Consider the following 19,807-nt stretch of genomic DNA (forward strand, 5'->3'; position numbering starts at 1 on the left):
CCAAACCTGTGAACCCAGCCCACCCAGCCCAAAGCACCCTTCCTTGGCTCTACCCTTGGCTCATAAAGTGAAAATGCATTTAGGGATAACTTTTTCCTGGGGGTAAAAAATGAAAAGGTTATTCTAATCTCCCAAGTCAGGTAAGCAAGTGGCAGTGTTAGCAATATGGATCTCTGAGGGTCCATATGGATCTATTCCTGAGTCCCTACCCTGTCTTCCACTGTGAGTTTCTTGACATTCACTTGTGGAGGCTCCCTCTGATTCTGTTGCTCCTGGAAATGCAATGGTGTGTGCTCAGAAAATGCCGTCTCACTTCTGGATAGCACTGGAAGAAGGAAGTAGTTTGGATTAGAAGCGATTTTGTGTGGTTGTGGTCCAAAACGTCCCAATTGTATGTCCTGCACTCCTCAGGTCCAGCAACATGTGAGACAGCTGCCTGCTCAGCACAGTGGGCACCTTCTGGGCTGCTATGCCCCAGCCCAGCTGGATCATCTACAGTGTAGGATGGAGCTGGCAGGCCCCACCACAAGTGGGCGGAGCGATGGGTGGGAATCCCAGGACTGCCTCTGCTACCAGAGAGGGGAAGTTCCTTCCAGGTCTCCTGGTTATCTTACCTCCTGGTTCATGCCCCAGACAGAGTCATGAGAAATAGGCCAGGCATGGTGGCTCACACTTGTGATCTCAGCTCTGATGGGAGGCTGAGGCTGGAGGATCACTTCAGGCCAGGAGTTCAACACCATCCTGGGCAACATAATGAGACCCTGTCTCTATGAAATAAATTAGCTGGGCATAGTAGCCCATGACTGTAGTCCCAGCTACTCAGGAGGCTGAGGTGGGAGGATTGTTTGAGCACAAGAGGTCTATGTTGTAGTGAGCTATGATTATGCCACTGCACTCCAGCCTGGGTGGCAGAGCGAGATCCTGTCTCAGAAACAAAGAAAAAAAGTAGTGAGAAATAATACACTATTTAGCGTCCTATGGGGCATCATCTTAGCGACCCTCCAGAAGCAATATTTCCAGCCAGAAGAACCACTGAGGAAGGAGGCACAGCATGGCTCTGAGGGTCTCAAGGCTTTGTGGCTGCTTCCTAACCTCTCTTTGTTACATCTGAATTGCAATTATTAATGAACATTTAGTTAGTGCTTATTAGGTGTCAGTCAGTGTTCTAAATATTCACATATATTGTATAATTTAGTCCTGAAAACAACCCAGTGAAGTGGGCACTATTATTTTTCCTAATCTACAGATGTGACCATGGAGGCACAGAAGGGTTCAGCAACGTGCCCAGGCTGACACAGCTACTGAGTGGTAGAGTGGATGTGGGGGTCTAGACTCCTGGGTCCAGGTCTTAACCTCTGCTCAGGCATGTTTGGGAATACCCCCGCCTTGACACGCTGATCTGTATTTTTGCTGAAACATCATTAAGAACATCCTTCAAAGCACTGGTTTAAGAGTGATTTTGTTTTACATAACACTCTAGGAAGCAGGAAAGACCAATTATTTCTATTTTACAGAAAGGAAAGTTGAGGGTCCTCATGATTTCTTGACTTCTCCTAGGTCACACTCAGCGCGTAGGAGCGGAGCCCAGTCAGGATCGGGTCATCTGATCCCTCACTCGGTGTTCCTTCCTGTTCTAAGACATACAACATCCAGTCTCTGTGCTTTTTTCCCCTTGACTCTCCGTTCATTGGTACTGCAGGGTGAGAGTTCAGAGGATGGAGAAACCTCATGATACTGAGATCAGAGTGGGGATCTGGTGGCAACCTGGTACCCCGGGTGCCCATCTCCCCCTCCCAGCCCTCCTGTGAGTTTTCAGAGCTCGCTCACTCTCTGCTTTCTCCGTCATCTCTGTGGAGCCTCATATGGGACAGACAGGGGGAGAGTGCCTTGTCCATAGCACCCCACCCTGCTCCTTCGTCACACTTCACACTGCAGTCAGAAGCCCCATTTAGGTTCCACAGCTGGCTTCAGAGCTGGTAGAAGGGGTTTTAGGGATGAAGAGAAGCTTTCTGTGCCTCTATATTTGGCATTTTTGAAGTCTAGAGGAGCAGGAGAAAGTGAGGATTTTGGATGCCTCAATGGTAGAAACAAAAACTCAGCCAGAAGCCCTCTTTCCAGGCAGCAGGGCAGGCCCTGGAAAAAGCATTTGTTGTGCATGAAAGAAGTCTGTATGATGAAGTCATCTTCTGGAAAATCCTTTCATTATGTGTAACCCTAGGCAGGGGAAACAGTGGAAAATGTAAAGGCCCAATTACCTGTAATGGAGGCTATCTGTATAATTAAATGTAGAGGCTGATGTCCTACGTCTGGACCAGCAAGTGAAATGCTTCCCTACGGTTACAATTCCCTGGGGGCCACTGGCCAGGCCAATCCCAGCTACAGCCAGAATGAATCAATGCTTCCATCCAGGTCTCCCTGTTGGCAGAGGGAAAATAGTCTGCCTTTTCTCAGAGTTCAGAGTGAAATGCTTTCTGGGGGTGTTCTTTGCAGAGTGTTATGCAAATGTCTCCAATCAAAAGATGTCCTTCCCCCTACTTTCCCAAATTTGATCCTGTCAGTCCTCTGCATAAAACCATTCATATCGTCATATCTACACTTAGGACAAAGCACAAAGTCTCTGCATATTCTACAAGGTCCTGTGTGATCTCTCATTCTTCCTTTTCCAGTTGTCTCACCCCACAAGCTCTTTTGCTGTCTCACTCCACCCACTCTTATCTTCTCCCAGGCTTTTATCCTTCCCATGTTTTCTTCTGGCACAGACCTTTGCACATGCTCTTCCCTCCGCTGGGAGCAGTCTTCCCTCCTTTCATTGCCTAGTTGACTAGTAACCTAGTCAACTCAAGCATCGCTTCCTCTCGGAAGTCGAATCCCCCTGTCACCAGCTCTCACTGTGCCATGTTCCTCCCTGACTTACCCTTGATGAATTGCATGTGCAAATAATTATATTGTTGTCTAAGTTCCCTAGACTATAAGCTCCATAAGGGCAGGCACCTTGTCTGTTTTCGCCTAGAGCTTCATTGCCAACCCCTAGCATAGTGGCCAGCACATAGAAAATACTCGATATGTATTCGTTGAGTAACTGCATGAATAAACCCCAAGCTAAAAATCTAACTCCTGGCTCCTTCAGACCTGTACTGCCTGGATCAGCCATAGAATCATAGAATTTCAGTGTTGAAACTCACCCACACCCTAGCCTTTAACCCATCTGTCAATACTGCTATAAGCACAGGGCTTTTTCTGTTAAAAAATGAAATAATAGTGTTGATATACATCCAGTAAAATAAGCTGTTTTTCTTCTGTCTCCCCACATCTCATTCCCTGGTCTACTGAATTGGTAATCTCTAGCATATAAATTAAGTGGCATGCAAGGTGATGTTGTAGAAAGCAAGAAACAAACAAACAAACAAAATCAAAAACAAAAAAGCCTGTGCACTCTCGGCACCTATTAGTTAGAAAATAGACTGTGTTTCTCTGAAAAGAGCCATCTGGGAGCAGGCCAGGCGCAGTGGCTCACACCTGTAATCCCAGCACTTTGGGAGGCCGAGGCAGCAGATCATGAGGTCAGGAGATCGAGACTATCCTGGCTAACATGGTGAAATCCCATCTCTACTAAAAACTATAAAAAAATTAGCCGGGCATGGTGGCGGGCACCTGTAGTCCCAGCTATTCAGGAGGCTGAGGCAGGAGAATGGGATGAACCTGGGAGGCGGAGCTTGCAGTGAGATCATGCCACTGCACTCCAGCCTGGGCGACAGAGTGAAGACTCCGTCTCAAAAAAAAAAAAAAAAAAAAAAAAAAAAAAAAAAAAAAAAAAAAAAAAAAAAATCAGGGGGCCTAGAACACCACCCTCACTAGCTCTGCATTTTCATCATTCTCTCCATTTCTCTGTACTATATCATAATCAAGTCTAAGGGTCTTCCTTTCCAGCCATGCCCACCTAGAGCCCCCTCCTTACAATTAACTGTAATCATTTGGTGTGATAGAGATTTTCTCTGCATCTAAAGTTCAATGTGAAATTCAGAAACCTGCAAAATGCACATTGTACCACAGGTTGGAAAGCCCTGGCTTAAATCCTAAATCAGAGGTGGGCTGTTGGAGCAGCAGACGGAAGAGGGGTGGGAATGGGATGAGGGCATCCAAACGACTGCTAACTGGCCACTCTCTCCCCCACAGTGGCAGGCCATCTCTCTGACGGTCATTGAAAAGGTTCAGGTTGCAGCCGCCATCCTGGGCTCCCTCTTCCTCATCGCCAGTATTTCCTGGCTCATCTGGTCAACTTTCAGCCCCTCGGCAAGATGGCAACGCCAAGACCTGCTCTTCCAGATCTGCTATGGGATGTATGGCTTCATGGACGTGGTGTGCATAGGTGGGTCTGGGGGCTTGCTTCCATGGGAAGTGGGGAATCATGTGCTCGTGGGATGGACAGATCCCTCAGGATCCCCCATTGTGGGAGGCTGAAGCAGATATGGCCCCAGGCTTGAGACCTGTGAGCTCAGGAGAGGCCAGAGGCTTGGATTCAAGGAGTGGATGGGAAGTGGGAGGAGGCAGGAAAAAGAAGGAAGATCTAGATGTTTCCCAAACAAACCTGTCTGCATGGTTGAAGATAAAGATGAGGCTTGCCTCTAGGAGGATTTGAGAAAAATTGTTAAGTCTATGCACCTCAAGCAGGGTGTGCATGGCCTCCTCTCCACTGTGCACCCTACACTGCCAAGCATGACAAGGGATGCCTGCCCATTTCATTCCATTCTCTTCACAGCAAACTGCCTAGAGACAGCCATGGTTGAATCTGCCCTGACTCCCTGCCTTATTCCAGCTTTCTCTAAGCCTGTTTCAATGCCGTGAGTTTCTCTAGTCCAGTGGTTTTCCAGCTTTGTGTAGTACTGGGGCCTCACACACAGCTCCAGGCTCCCCCATCCCAACCAGGGAATGGAAAAGGAATGTTGCACAGAGAGACTTCAAATCCTCACTCCTGTTTCATCATGGCGTCTGTTCTTTTATCTATTTACATGTATTTCTGTTCCAGATAAAGTTTTGTTTAAAAGGTTTCAGTGTCTTAGAAAAAAAACATTGGAACCCACTGCTTTAGATCCTACTCCTTCCCTGACGCCACCCTCAAGTTTGTATTCTTCCTTTCTTCCACCATGTAGCTTTGGTGGTGGAGGGCTGGGTCTTTCCCCTCCCTTGCCCAACAGATGATTGTGGCTCTGTTGCAACTCTGAAGACACAGTCCAAGCAGCTAAGGAGGTGGGGAAGCTGTGGTCAGACATCCTACCCTAGAACTCTCAGGTTATCCCCTAAGCCACAGTCCTGGAGGCATTAGAGTTCCACAGTTATCCTCTCTGGGCATTATTAGTATATTGTATTAAATATGCTACACTTCTCTGTTTGGCAGAAAAATATCTATTAGCTAGAATTTGGCTGGGCTGATGTTTGTGTGAATTTCTTTGGAGTTCTTTAATATTAGGGATCAGAAAAGCCTGGAGACTTACATACTGGTTATACTAGCCAGATACCAGGGATGCTGGAACTTGTAAACTTGTCTAAGCCATCTTGCTGTCTCTTCAAGTTAGCTAAACCAATATATCAACTCCAAGTTCAAGAGTCTTTTCATTATAGCACCTAGGCAGTGAGAGAAGCAGGCAGCCCAGGAGGACTATGAACGGGGAGCAATTTGACATTGATGCATTCTAATTTCCTTCCCCCTCCCACCAAACTCTCCTCCTACTCCTGCTGAGCCCTGGATTATTGATGCCAAAAGCCAGGTGTGTCTCCATATGGAGGTTTATAGCAGGTCTGGCATGGAAGGGGGAAACAGTGGAGGGGCCCCTCTAGCTGCCCTTCATTCTCCTTCAGACAGGCTTTAGATCAGTCTCTGATGTGTCCTTCTATGAGACATGCTTTCCTGTCACATGATGTCAGCTAGTCAACTAGTCAGCATTGGCTGCAATAACAAACAATTCCGCAAATCGCAGTGCCTTACAACAAACATTTATTTCCCATTCAGGGGTTTGGGAGATGGCTTTGGCTCTGCTGAGGTTGGCTGGGTTTAACTTCTGGTTGTGCATTGGGTTCAGGCCTGCTCTGAGTGTCTCCTCATGCTGGGACCCAGGCTAAAGGAGCAGGGACTATTGGGTGTGCTGTTTTCCTGGTTGAATGCAGAAGCACAAGAGGGCTTGGTGGAAACTTGCAATGCATCTCAAAACGTCTGCTCAGAACTAGTGCACTGTCCGTTCTACCCACAGCCTATTGGCTAACACTAGTCATCAGTAAGTCCAACATCAATAGGGTAACAGGGCAGGGAAATATGTTCCTTCCCTGGAGGGAGCATGGACAAAAGAGAGGAGCATAAATACCTGCTACCACCAATGGCTCTACAGATTTGAAGACCGAATTGAATATAGAAGAGACCAGGTCATCAACCAGTCTAGTTTGCTTGCTTTGCAGCTGAGAGAACTGAGGCTCAGAGAGAGGAAATAATCTGCTCAACGTTCTTATCTGGGATTAAAAGCAAGTTCTCCTGACTCACAACCCAGTGCTCATTCCATTAGCTCTCTTGCACCAGATAGCAGGAGTCCATGGTGTGACCTATGGGAAACCTACAGGTGCCACCTGTGACTTTAAGTACACCTGGGCCCACTTGCAAGGGGGCTGTCAGGCATAGGTCTGTTTCCTGTGGCTCTGAGCCTTCCAGTGCTCCTGCTCAGGCTGGCCTGGTGCTCTGGTCTCTCCTTCTCATGGTGTTTCTCTCTGAGTAGGGCTCTGTGCCATCTCTCCTCCTCCTCCTGTTTCTTGGCTTTTTTCTAGCTGCCTGCCTTTTCCCTGGCCCACTTCTATCTCTCTAATTCTTTTTCTTATACACATGCAGCACTCAGTCCTTCAGTTTATTGGGAGAAGCAGAGTGGGCTGAATATTGAGAGTTTTCATTGTTTTCCTTTCTTTGGAAAACATAATAACCCAAAATGCAAAAGCACACCACAATTTATCCGTTCTGTGCTGACAAGCCAGTGACTGCTTGGAGACAGCTATGGGATGGGAGAGGGAATGCAGAGGGACTCTAATGGCTTTCAGTGTCATCCAAAAGTGGTGAGATCTATTGACATTTAGACCATCTCACCTTTAAGGAGTTCAGACAGCTCTGTCATTGTATTGATTATAATAAGAACCTAGACCATTTCAGAGCATGACTGTGGGGGCAAGGATTCGTCTTCCCATTTTTCAGATTGTGAAATTCTGAAACAGAAGCATTTGTCTTAGGCTGACTCCCACAGCGGAGTAGGACTCTCAGTTCAGTGTTTTCCTAGGAGAGGCTGTCTGCAGGGGAAAATGCTGGGAGAGGAAATAAAAAGGAGTAATATGTGATCGTGCAAGAGAGTGGGACGTGCCAGGCAGTGGTGAGAATCCACAAACAGGTTCTTGGGGTTATGATGATGGGGATTTTGATGATGGTGAAATGATGATAACCAGTAGTGATGATGGTGGTGTGAGGGTGAAATTCAGCTTCTCCTTTTGTGCAGTATTCTGTCCAGTAGAGGGAAAATGCATCACACTGCACAATTGGGTGCAAAAATATCCTCTTTTTGTGGGCTCTCTGGAGGGAGAATTGGGTAAAGCCTGCAATTCCTGCCAGGGATATCTTTATTTGTAGGCTCAACTAGACATTCTGACTCATGGGGACTTCCAGAGAGCACACTTGGCATTAGATTCACTCAGGGCAATGTAGGACAGGAACTACAGCCTCCAGGATGGCAAGTCGGGCTTACCTCTGCAGGGAGTCCTCACCACACTCCACCTCCTAGTCCCCGGCTATTCTCTTGGCTCCCAAACAGTAACTCAGGAGCAAGAAGATGAAACCCACAACCATGGGTATAGGGTCCACCTGGGCATCATTTCCAGGGTTCTTGCAGAAGCCATACTCAGTTCAGGTCACTGTGCTCGGGGAAGCCCAAAGCCACAGGCTCCCAGCAGGCATTCCCAGTAAAGCACCCATCAACCAGGGGTTGCCCCCAACTCAAGTGATGCTGTAACACAGCCAACACTCCACCTTCATCAAATTTCCAGAATGCCAACCCAGGGTGCAGTTTGCTTTGAGAGAAGGAGAAAATGTCCCCATCACCCCTCTCCCACCACCTCCTGCCTCCACCTATGAACCTTGACCTCTGGCCACCCAAACCAGATTTACTGAACCAATGAGAGACAGAGAAGCTAGAAGAGGGAACAGAGACCTGGCCAGGACTGCCAGAAGGAGGCACAGCGTGGTCTTCTTGCTGCACAAAGGCGGAAACAAAGGCAAGAGCCACGGGAGGCATCTGTCTTACATTTGAGGCATTTAACAGTTTGAAAACCTGATAAGTTAGTTCACTTCTGTGAAAAAGGGGGAAGCTTCCCTTCCAGAAGTCCTAAGAGAGTGGAAGAAGATAATGTGAGTGGGAAGAGGAAGAGGAGTCTCCCTGGCAGAGAGTGGGTGGAAGGGATTTCAGCAAAGGGGCATCTTCTCAAGAAATGCTAGTTGAGGAAAACGTTGACAAAAAGCATCAATAATCATAGGCCCAAGCTCCTTGGATGGGTGGAGCAATTCAGCACCTGGGATAAAAATGTTATCATCAGGAGAAAAGAAAATGAGTCTGGCCCTGTGTTGGCTCAAAAGGCTAAGTAAGAGAAGAGGAACAAAACCATCTGCTACAATGAGTCTCTAGACTTTCTTTATATTTCAGATACCAAGGACAATTTGTTTATTCCCTAAGACTGTTAAATGGCCACAGATAGTAAAGAATATGAGTAAACATAAAATGGATGGTTTTAACAAATCGTTAACAATGTATTTACCTTTCCTTTTGGAGCGGTGTGCTGAGGGACAGCTCATGAGAGTGGGAGGGACTCCAAGGAGAACCTTCACGGAAAGCCAACAGCAGCTCTGCAGATATGCCCTGCCAGGAAGCCAGGAGGATGCGGTGTGGGACACTGCCTGCTTGCTGCTCCTGGAGCCGCTTCAACCCCATTCACAGCTGTATCCATCTGACTGGCTCTTAGAGATCAATAAGAAGACTCCAGAGCAGTGACTCTCGGAGAATGGCTCAGTGCTTACCAAAGGATTTTGCCTGAAATGATTGCCAGGAAAGTCTGAGCTCCCTATTTGATGCAGCACAGCTCCAGAGTTGAGGATGATGTCTTTAGACTTCCTTATACCAGAGGGTTGTACAATTACTGATATAAGCTGCCTCAACAGACAAAGCATCTCTTAGCTTAGGGTCCTAACTTTCTAGACTAATGCACGCCACTGTGAAAGCCAAACATAAGTTGCTTTGGATGGAACAAACTGTGACATCCCTGCAAGAACAGAGAAACCGATTAACCCCAAAAGATAAGCAAGATAAGTATTAGGATGCGTATTTAACAGGTGAGGAAAGGCTTAAGCACCTGTGCTCCAAGTCACACAGCTAAGAAAATGGTGGAGCAGAGGATTGGGTCAAGAACCTCTGGCTCTAATTCCAAGGCTTTTTCTACTATCTGCTTCTTCTCTGATTGCTCTTTAAAATTGCAAATGCAGAGCTTGGTTGGGGAGGCAGGTTGGGGGGGAATTAGTCCAGTAATATTTTGACCCTCACGATAACTGCTGGTAACAATCAGAAATTAAGTGAGTCCCAGCTGCTCCTGTCTTATACTCAGGGTTTGGGAGGTTAGCCATTGTTGCACCTCCTTTTTGATTGTGCTATTTTGACATCAATTGAGAGAGAGGCCTGAAAAATTGAGATGAAATTTGATGGTTTATCTCCCTATAAGACACTCTGGTGAAAGGTTCTTCAGGTGGGAGAAGCTAAATCTAGTTACCATGAACTTGGGGAACCCATTCATTGATTCATTAAAAAATATTTATTCAGGCCAGACACAGTGGCTCACGCCTGTAATCTCAGCACTTTGGGAGGCCAAACAATGTATTTACCTTTCCTTTTGGAGCGGTGTGCTGAGGGACATCTCTTAAAAAAAAAAAAAAAAGAGCCAGGTGTGGTGGTGTGTGCCTGTAGTCCCAGAGACTTGGGAGGCTTAGATAGAAGGATCACTTGAGCCCAGGAAGTCAAGGCTGCAGTGAGTTATGACGGTGCCACTGTATTCCAATCCGGGTGACACAGCAAGACCATGTCTCAGAAAAGAAAAGATATTATTCAGAGGAACCTGGGTATGTACACTCAAATGAGAGAGTCACCTGCTTTCAAGAATCTTTCTTCTTTTCGGGATGCAGACAAGGTAATCACTGAATCCCATATAATAAGAGCTGGGACTGAGGTCTGAACATAAGAATGAGCGTGAACCCAGGAAAGAGGAACTTGAGTCAGAGCGGGTCATATCCATTCCTTCAGTAGCTTTTGTTGGCTGCCTTGTTTTGTTCCCAAAACTAGAGAACATTCACAAAAAGATGAATAGGACACAGTTCCTTGCCCTCAAGGAGCTCATAGTCTACAAATAAATCACAATTCAGGATGGGCTGTACACAGTACAGAGGAAGGTAGAGCAGAGTAGAGAGCAATTGACTCTCTTGGGGGAGTCCAGGAATGCTTCCTGAAGGAAGGAACGCTATCTTTAAACTCGTTTCCAAAGACAAATCAAAGTTCATCCAGAACTGGGGGAAAGAGCATTTCGGGCAAAGGAACTAGCATTGTATGGAGGTGCAGAGACATGCATGAGCCAGGTATGCTCAGGAAATATTGGGGAGTCTTTATAGCTCAATGCAAATATTTTGGCTGGGAGGTGGGTGATGGGCAAGGGGCTTGGAGAAGTTGGCCAGGCCAAATCCCACAGAGTCATGGGTCATGTGCTAAGGCACTCAGATTTGACCCCACTGCTGGTGGGAGGCATTGATAAAATTTCAAATGGGGAAATATGATCAGATGTGCATTTTAAATTGAACTCTAGCAACTATGGAGAGAATGGGTCAGAGGTGGACAGAATAGGGAAGGGAAGGACTTTGTTGGAAAATGCTTGTAATAGGCTAAGCAAGAAATGAAGACATGCAACACAGTGGCAGTGGGGAAGAAGTGTAGGGAAGACCTTGAGAGGTACTTAGGATGTAGATTTGATAGGGTTGTTTGGGTCCCTCTCAGGAGAGTGAGAGTCCCATGGTGTGGCTTGAGTGGGGAATGGGCACCGTAGTAGAGCCTGAGAATGGGATGGGCAATGGATAGAACAAAGGACAACCAAAGGGTTTGTCCTTAGCAAAGGCACCAAAACAAAAGGACTATCTTAAGTCTAAAATCCAGGTAGAGAGGCAAGAGCCTCTCTAAGCCAAGAGTTTGTAGTAGAAGAGAAACAAGACACATGGAGTACATTATGGAATACAAGGAGGAGAAGGCAGTACCAAGAAGAGGTCTCTTTGTCAGGATAGAAAGAGGGAGAGGCCTTTTATAGCACACAGGTGGTCCCCTCTTGTGACATAGAGGAAGATGTTGAGGGCACTGGTCCTGTTCTGACAAGAGTTGGTGACTGATGGGGTTGGGGCTGGTGGTAAAAGAGGATTAAAAATCTCTGGTAGGCCAGACATGGTGGCTAACACCTGTAATCCCAGCATTTTGGGAGGCTAAGGCAGGAAGATCACTTGAAATAAAGAGTTCAAGACCAGCCTGGGCAACAGAGTGAGTCCTCATCTCTACAAAAATTTTAAAAATTAGCCCTGCATGGTGGTGCACACATGCAGTTCCAGTTACTCAAGAGGCTGAGACAAGAGGATCACTTGAGCCCAGGAGTTTGAGGTTATAGTGAGCTGATTATGCTACTGTACTCCAGCCTGGGTGACAAAGTGAAACTTGTCTCAAATAAAAAAAATAATTTCTGATGGATGCCTAGGTTTCTGTAGGCAGTTGGATAATGAGGCTTGAAGACGGATTTGGAAGTGAACAATAAAACGTGTTTGAAGCTGTGGGTTTTGATGAGATACTGCAGTGCTCAGAGAGTAGGTGACTGAGGACAGAGCACTAGAGGACACTAACCAAGTAAGGGATGGGTGAAGATAGAGAATGAGAAAACAATAGGAAGGACTGAGTCACAAAGGCCAGAGTGGTAGGTTTCCCAAGTGGCGGCCATACTACAGAATGGCCCAGGGCTCCGCTTCTTACTAACCTTGTGACCTTGAGGAACTGGCACTTTTCTTTGCTTCCCTTTCCTTGTCTATGAAATATGATAATAACACCATCGTCAGAGGGCGGTTCAGAGGTTTAACACTGTGGCAAATGTAAAGGAGTGTCCTTGTAATTATCAGGGACCAGGTAGGAAGTGCTTGATCAGAGTGGATTCCCCTCAGAGGGAACACTCAAGAAATGTTTGCCAAAACTGTTATAATCAGAATGCAGCCACAGCCTAGATAACAGAGATTGCCTGAAACTGTGTCCTCAAGTAAATAAAAGTCTGCTCTTATTTGGAGCAGAGCTTTTTATTGAAGGTTCTTGCTTCCCTCACCCGTGTCCCCTCAATGAGAAGATCTGATTACATCTAATGTCCTCGTTCCACCTGCCTCCCCTTCTGCCATCTCTAATGACGCTGTCCTCTGCTGCAGAGAAGCTGACAGAGCCTCCCAGCAAACAAATGGGGCATTCTCTGCTCCAGTGGGTCAAGTTATTAGGATTTAACAAGAGCAAATTAATTAAGGGCTTTGGCACCGAAAAAACATTTTTTTTAACTCCACAGAAGTAAGAGATTAGACATCAAATAGTCAACTCTGCAAAAATGAGGCTCTCTTCTTCATCATGTCTGTTTTTAACTTGTGATTGAAATGGGGTCAAGGGAAGAAAGGAAAGGAATGTTCCTGAGATTATTTTCAAAGCTTTAAGACAGTAGAATATGGTAATCAGCAAAATTATAGAAAGTTTTGTGTGTTTTTTTTTAAGCTTGCTCTGTGTGTGGTCCCCTGAGGTTCTTTTCAGTGATTTAAAGATGCCTGGCCCCTGTCCTCTGAAATGAAGGAATTTAAATCTCATTTTATAGCAAATAGGCAGAGGGTAGGGGCAGCAGGATTGTACAAACATTTTTCTTTCAAACCTAATTTTAATCCACATTAACTACAAAAACATATATATGCTACAAAAATTCCTTCCTCTCCTCCTAGCTATAAATGACTCTACATGTAAAACCTTTTAATCTCCTGATTAGGAAACTTGGAACATTTGTTGGAAGCAGCCTAGCAGTATAAGAAACTAGAAAGCAGATCTAGGTCTGAAGACCAGAATAGCCACTGTATTAGTCCATTTTCACACTGCTATAAAGAACTTCCCTGATACGAGGTAATTTATAAAGGAAAGAAATTTAATTGGCTCAGTTCCACATGGCTTGGGAGGCCTCAGGAAACTTACAATCATGGCAGAAGTGGAAGGAGGCACCTTCTTCACAAAGCAGCAGGAGAGAGAAGAATGAAGGAGGAATTTCCAGCCACTTACAGATCTTGTGAGAATTCACTCACTATCACAAGAACAGCATGGGGGAAACTGCCTCCATGATCCAATCACCTCCCTCCCTTGACACGTGGGGATTACAGGTCCCTCTCTTGACACATGAGGATTACAATTCAAGATGAGACTTGGTGGGGACACAGAGCCAAACCATATCAGCCACTAATCACCTCTATGGCATTGGACAAGTTACTCCCTCTCTCTCCAACTAGTTCCTCATCTATAAAATGAGAGGGGTGAATCCAACAACCTCCAGGTTTCTTCCAGGTCTGACATCCCAGGATTTTGATGTCACCTCCACACTGAGATGCCAGGGCTTGCAGAGGCTGACACTTGTGGCCATGGGCCATCCCCAGCAATGTTGGGCTGGGCCACAAAACTGACATGAGAAGCAGCAGCTGCAGAAACTGGCGAGATGATGCCCATCCACGTTCTGTTACTTGCATGTGGCTTGTCTGGTTTTCTGGATTCCGTGTTAACTCCTTCCCACCCACTGGAGCCTCCTGTGACAGCCACCTATCTCCACAGCCAAGTGACTGGATGCTTAGAGATGAAGATGACTGATTTAGAAGCAGATGTGCCAAATCAGCACTGTCCCCTTCCAAGGAGACCCCTCGAGAGGCACTTCATTTATCCCAGTTGTGCTGACAAAGCTCAACATATTTTAGGAATATCTCTTGGGAACTGCCTTTGGCACAGAACAGATTCAGGAGGGGCCTGTCTGTTGGCAGTGGGTTTGTAACTAGAAATAGCCCCAATTTGATACATAAGGTGGATGTTCAAGCCAGATAATAAATTTTGGGTACAATATGAAACATGCCATCAAGCCACAAACTTCTTTTCTCATGTGGCCCCTAACCTAGAGCTATAGGTATGTTAGTTAGAGTATATTCAGCAGATATAAAAAAAAATAAGCCCCTATGTGTCAGTGGTTTAACCCAATAGAAATTCCTGAGCAGTAGGAGATTCTCTTCCACACAGCAATTTGGAGTCACAAGCTCATTCCATCTCTGGGCTCCACAGGCCCCTTGAGCTGCTGAGTCTTTTGCCCCCAGCTAATAGAAAATTAAAGAAAGCATGAATAAGTCATCTTTTGCCCCAGCCCTGCACGCATTTTCTCTCAAGACCCATTTCTTTTTTCTTTGTTTTTATTTTTTATTTGTATTGGGCAAACCTCATTCTATAAAATCAAATGAAATGAGTGCTCCCTAGACCCATTTCTTAAATGCTGGCCTGGCTTGTGGTCACATTCAGTACCAGTCACCTGGTCTCACCTTGGTGCAGAAAGCTAAAAAATGTAATTTCTTCTCAGTGGCAACTTTATACCAAGGAAAGGGAGCGTGGATTTTGGTGGACAGTTAGCCATCTCTGTCACAGAAGGCCAGCCCCATTGAGCAATTTCCAGAAATGTTCTGAACTGGGATAGCCCAACAGGAATAAATACCCTATTTCCAAAGGGCAATCCTTGGGATTTTAAAAGATAAAACTCTGCTTCGAGATAGAAAGGTGTTAGCATGTTTACCTAAATAAACTACTTTTGTAACTCTATGGTAACTTTATAATAAGCTTTGTAATTTTATAATAGCTCATGTGATGTGCAGCCTGGCCATACCTGTGTCCAGTATAAAGCTGCACCCTGGAGAATACTGGGCAGGTGGTGATGTTGTCAATCTGGCCTCTTCCAGCAGCACCCCCTGAACCCACCCAAAATAGCTGGTTATATTCATTTCTTTCAACCCTTGCCTGATATGTGCTTTGGTCCAGGTTCTTAACAGGGGTGGGCACTGGAGGAGTGGAATCTGGAAAATGGGTGGTTGGCAATGCTAGAGCTTCAGAGTGAGACACTACTAAGCCTCACCCCATAGCTGTCTGACAATGGGGAATTCTGCAGGGAGGGAGAGTGTCTCTCTGTGGTTGGAGAGGAGGCACCAGTATGAGAATCAGTTGGTCTCTAGAGTGCTTTTTAGCCCTGGCATGTCATTCATCTATAGAAAATGACTTGACTGAGGGCTGGGGAGGAGAGCAGTCAGGAGATGAAAGAGCAGGTACTTTTATTGGGGATGAGGTTGCCAATGAAGAAGGAAGAAGAGAGATGAGTGGGCTTTTCTTGTGTCCTGTAATCTCCCCCACAATAATCAATATGATGTGGCATTGAGAGTTACATGTGTCCCAGGCACGGTACCAGGTATTGGCACGCAGGACTCATTACTTTATTTAATCTCATCACAACCCTATGAGGAAGGGTTTACGATGAGAAAACTGAGTCTCAGAGAGAGAGGAAGTCCCTTATCTAAAGACTCAAAGTGAGTAAGCGGCAAACACTCTGAAAGCTTAATATGAATACATACTCACTGGTAAGTTAACTCTCAGTTGTGGGGCTCAAAGGTCTTTGGATCTAGGAGAGGAAGTACTTATTTCTTCCATTTCTTCCCATGTTGATGTCTATGGCATCTGGAAGTAGACTACTTTTTAAAGTGACTTACAACAGTTTTCGTGATCAAAATTTAGAGCTTTCTGTGAGGGATAAAAACCATGTCCTAGCCTAACAGTCCACACACAGGCAGCATCAGTCTCACCTGAGGTTTCTTAGGAATGCATATTCTCAGGCCTCAGCCCAGAGCTACTGAGCCAGTAGTCCTCCAGGTTTGCAGCCTGGGAATCTGTCTTAACAAGCTCTTTGGGTGATTCTGATGCACAATAGAGTGTGAAAGGCAGCTGGGTGCGGTGACTCATGCCTGTAATCCCAGCGCTTTGGGAGGCTGAGGCAAGAAGATCACTTGAGTTCAGGAGTTGAGACCAGACCGCAACATGGCAAAACCCTGTCGCTGCAAAAAATACAGAAATTAGCTAGGCATGGTGGTGTGCGCCTGAAGTCCCAGCTATTTGGGAGGCTGAGGTGGGTGAATCGCTTGAACCTGGGTCGAGGCTGTAGTGAGCCCTGATTGCACCACTGCACTCCAGCCTGGGCAACAGACAGAGACCCTGTCAAAAAAAATAAAAATAAAAGAAAAAAAAAAGTGTGAAAAGCACTGGTCTAGAGTTGTCAGCAACTTTTATGTCACTTAACCCAGGCCACTAGCAGGACATGGAGTGGGGATGGGATTCTAATGACGCATGGAGCTTGCAGCTTTATGAGGAAGAGGAGCCCCAGAAGGTGGAGAGACATTGGAAAGATGAAGGAGACAATTCTTCTAGAACTGGATTTCCCACAAATACAGCCCAGGGTTAGGTACATTGTAAGTGATCACTAGAAAACCATTATATTAAGTTTTAACAAGCCAGAAAGGACTTAATCAAAACTTGTTGGATTTCTGATGTTACTATGCCCCCTCATTTTCCATTATCTCCTCCTATGACTTTTCTGTCTCTGTTCACCAGCAGCCTTTTTTCCTAGTCGAATCCAGTTTATTTCTCTATCCACTGACATTCTCCATCCCCCTTCCCTTTTTCCCACCTCTTCAACCTTGGCCATGTCACCTGTTCGTATCAGATGAGCCCCAGTCATCTTCCCCTGTTTTTTCAGTATGCTGCCACCCAAGGAATCAATAAGAAATTTGTAGAGCAAGGAGCAGAGGAAGGGCTGAGAAGAGTGGCTTTGAATGAGGTAGTTTGTGCTTTTCCCTCTTTCGGCAAACTAGCATTATCTAGAAAAACAGGTCCACCTTCCTCACCTTCAGCCAACTATCCATTAAAATGGTTTACTTCCTGAACACTAGACGGTTAAATAATTGCAAAGCAGCATTCACACCAGAAATCTAAGTCACACTCTTCAATCAGGACAAAATTGTCTGATCAAGAAGCTAATTGAGAATCAAGTGTAATGGCCCTTACTGGAAAGAGTGAATTTGGAGCTTCAGAAGATCCTGCTTCTCTCTCTCCAGACCCCATCTCTTTCACTGTACCATTACACTCCACACTCCTGGTGCTGTGTTAGCTGCTGGAGATTAACCAGAGCTGGCTCTGTCCTCGAGGGGCTTACAGTCTGGACAGTATAGCAATGTTCAAACGAGGTTTGTGGGATAAATGGACAGATGAATGGCTTCAGGGCCGAGGGTGCATCGGTACACATTCAAAAGGTTGGCAGAGATGATGGGAGTTGGTACAACTGGGAGAGGGTGAGAGAGTGGGACAGAAAGGAAGTCTCTTTGTTCAGCATCTGTCAGGACAGAGCAGAGGGTCCACCAGTGATCTTCAGGAGATTTAGTACAAGGTAATTTGAGTGTCTGGTTGTTTTCCCCTCCAGGGAGATGGTCCTTCCCTTCCTTAGATCCTCAAAGGGGTGTGATCCAAACAAAGGGCTAGAAACCCCCGAGACTACCTCTTTTTCCATGAATCTTGAAGACTTGTTGAGTGAGGCGTGATTTCAGACACAGTTGGAACACTGCAGGAGAAAGTGACCTTGTGGGTGGCTCTGGTCTCTGAGAATTGCAGCCTGTTGGAGACTGAAGAGGCTCTGAGGTTTTGCACCAGGAGGCCGGGTTCGCTCATTGCTGTTTGCTCCAAGCCGGCTCCTCCCCTGGATCCTCAGTGGCTGTGGGATGAAGCCCACCATGCGATCATCTCACCCACCATCACAGGGCCCAGCCCCTGGCAGCCTCACTCTCTGCACCAGCATCCCTTTCCTGCTCAGCTCATCCCTACATCTGATCCCGTCTTCCCAGGCCTTCACTGTGCCCCACTGCACCTCATGGTCCCTCATTAGCAACCTTCTCTCTGCGCATTCCCTTCATCTTTCCTACCTGAAGCATGGCTGTGTCCTGAGAACACTGTTTCCCTCACGCTGGTGGCAGCTGTTCTTTCTCCCATCTACTGTGTCCTGTGGGGTCTGGAGGTGGCGTCCATGTCCTTCTTGGTTTCCATCACCACTCGCAACTACTTCTCTTCCTTCATCCTTCAGAAGCCCCAGCCCCTCCAAAGTCTCTCTCTCTCTTTCTTTCTTTCTTTCTTTCTTTCTTTCTTTCTTTCTTTCTTTCTTTCTTTCTTTCTTTCTTTCTTTCTTTCTTTCTTTTTCTTTCTTTCCTTCCTTCCTTATTTCTTTCTTTCTTTTCTTTTCTTTCTTTCTTTCTCTTTCTTTCTTCCTTCCTTCCTTCCTCCCTCCTTCCTTCCTTCCCTCCCTCCCTCCTTCCTTCCCTCCCTCCCTCCTTACTTCCCTCCCTCCCTCCTTCCTTCCTTCCTTCCTTCCTTCCTTCCTTCCTTCCTTCCTTCCTTCCTTCCTTCCCTCCCTCCCTCTTTCCTTCCTTCCTTCCTTCCCTCCCTCCCCCTTCCTACCTTCCTTGCTTTCTTGCTTTCTCTCTCTTTCTTTCTTGCTTTGTCTCTCTCTCTCTCTCTCTCTCTTTCTCTGTCTCTCTTTCTCTCTCTCTCTCTTTTTCTCTCTCTCTCTTTCTCTCTCTCTCTCTCTTTCTCTTTCAGACAGAGTCTTGCTCTTGTCACCCAGACTGGAGTGCAGTGGCGTGATCTCGGCTCACTGCAACCTCCACTTCCTGGGTTCAAGCAATTTTCCTCTCTCAGCCTCCTGAATAGTTGGGATTACAGGCGCATGTCATCATACTTGGCTAATGTTTGTATTTTTAATAGAGACAGGGTTTCACCGTGTTGACCTGGCTGATCTTGAACTCCTGACCTCAAGTGATCCACCTGCCTCGGCCTCCCAAAGTGCTGGGATTACAGGCATGAGCCACCATGCCCGGCCGAAGTGCATCTTTCTTTATCACCCATTTTCACTTCTGGATGCTGTTGGCTGCTGGCTACCTACTCAGTCCTCAGATACCCTCACGCACCTGCTCATACACTCCCCCAACTCCTGTCCTCAGCAGCTACATAGATCAGTGCTTGGCAGAGATGGGCATGTCCCCCAGAGGCATTTTGGAAATGTCTGGGGTTTGTTCATTTGTTTGTCTGTTTTCTAATGTAGTTGTGCTGCAGCGTTTTCACTGAAATGCATATTGTTTTGTTATAAAAGATTTCCCTTTATCATTTTTATTTTACATTATCTATTAGGGCATTATATTAATTTAAAAGACATAGTAGTTTACAGTCGCTTATGAATTTCATTTCAGGATAGGAATGTGATGTTAAAATAAATTTGTTATATAAAGGGGATGTTTGGTGTGATAGCATTGAGGATGGCTGAGGCAGATAGTCTTTCCAATTCCCTGGCTTTGCTATTGCTCCAAAGATCTTTTCCTCCAACACATACCAGCCCCAATCAAATAGTCACATCCTGGATTCATAATCGCCAGTAACCACACCACTTCCAAAATCTGGATTTAAACATCGTACTCTCTGACCATCACTCCATATTCACTGACTCCAATAATCCTCCAACCTCATAAAGACTTGGCCTTGACTCTCTCACTTTCCGCTTTTCATTATTCCTTATA

General features: G+C 46.0%; 1 protein-coding gene across 1 annotated transcript in view; it reads left to right on the forward strand.

Annotated features, from left to right (window-relative positions):
• MARCHF4 (membrane associated ring-CH-type finger 4) overlaps positions 1–19,807 on the forward strand; it is a 112,970-nt gene that overhangs the window by 88,541 nt on the left and 4,622 nt on the right. Inside the window, exon 3 of the mRNA XM_010362318.2 lies at positions 4,174–4,366. Coding sequence (XP_010360620.1) covers positions 4,174–4,366 — 193 coding nt within the window. The remainder of the gene's footprint in view (positions 1–4,173; positions 4,367–19,807) is intronic.

The sequence above is a fragment of the Rhinopithecus roxellana genome, chromosome 14 (assembly GCF_007565055.1).
Source record: "Rhinopithecus roxellana isolate Shanxi Qingling chromosome 14, ASM756505v1, whole genome shotgun sequence".
Lineage (NCBI taxonomy): Eukaryota > Metazoa > Chordata > Mammalia > Primates > Cercopithecidae > Rhinopithecus > Rhinopithecus roxellana.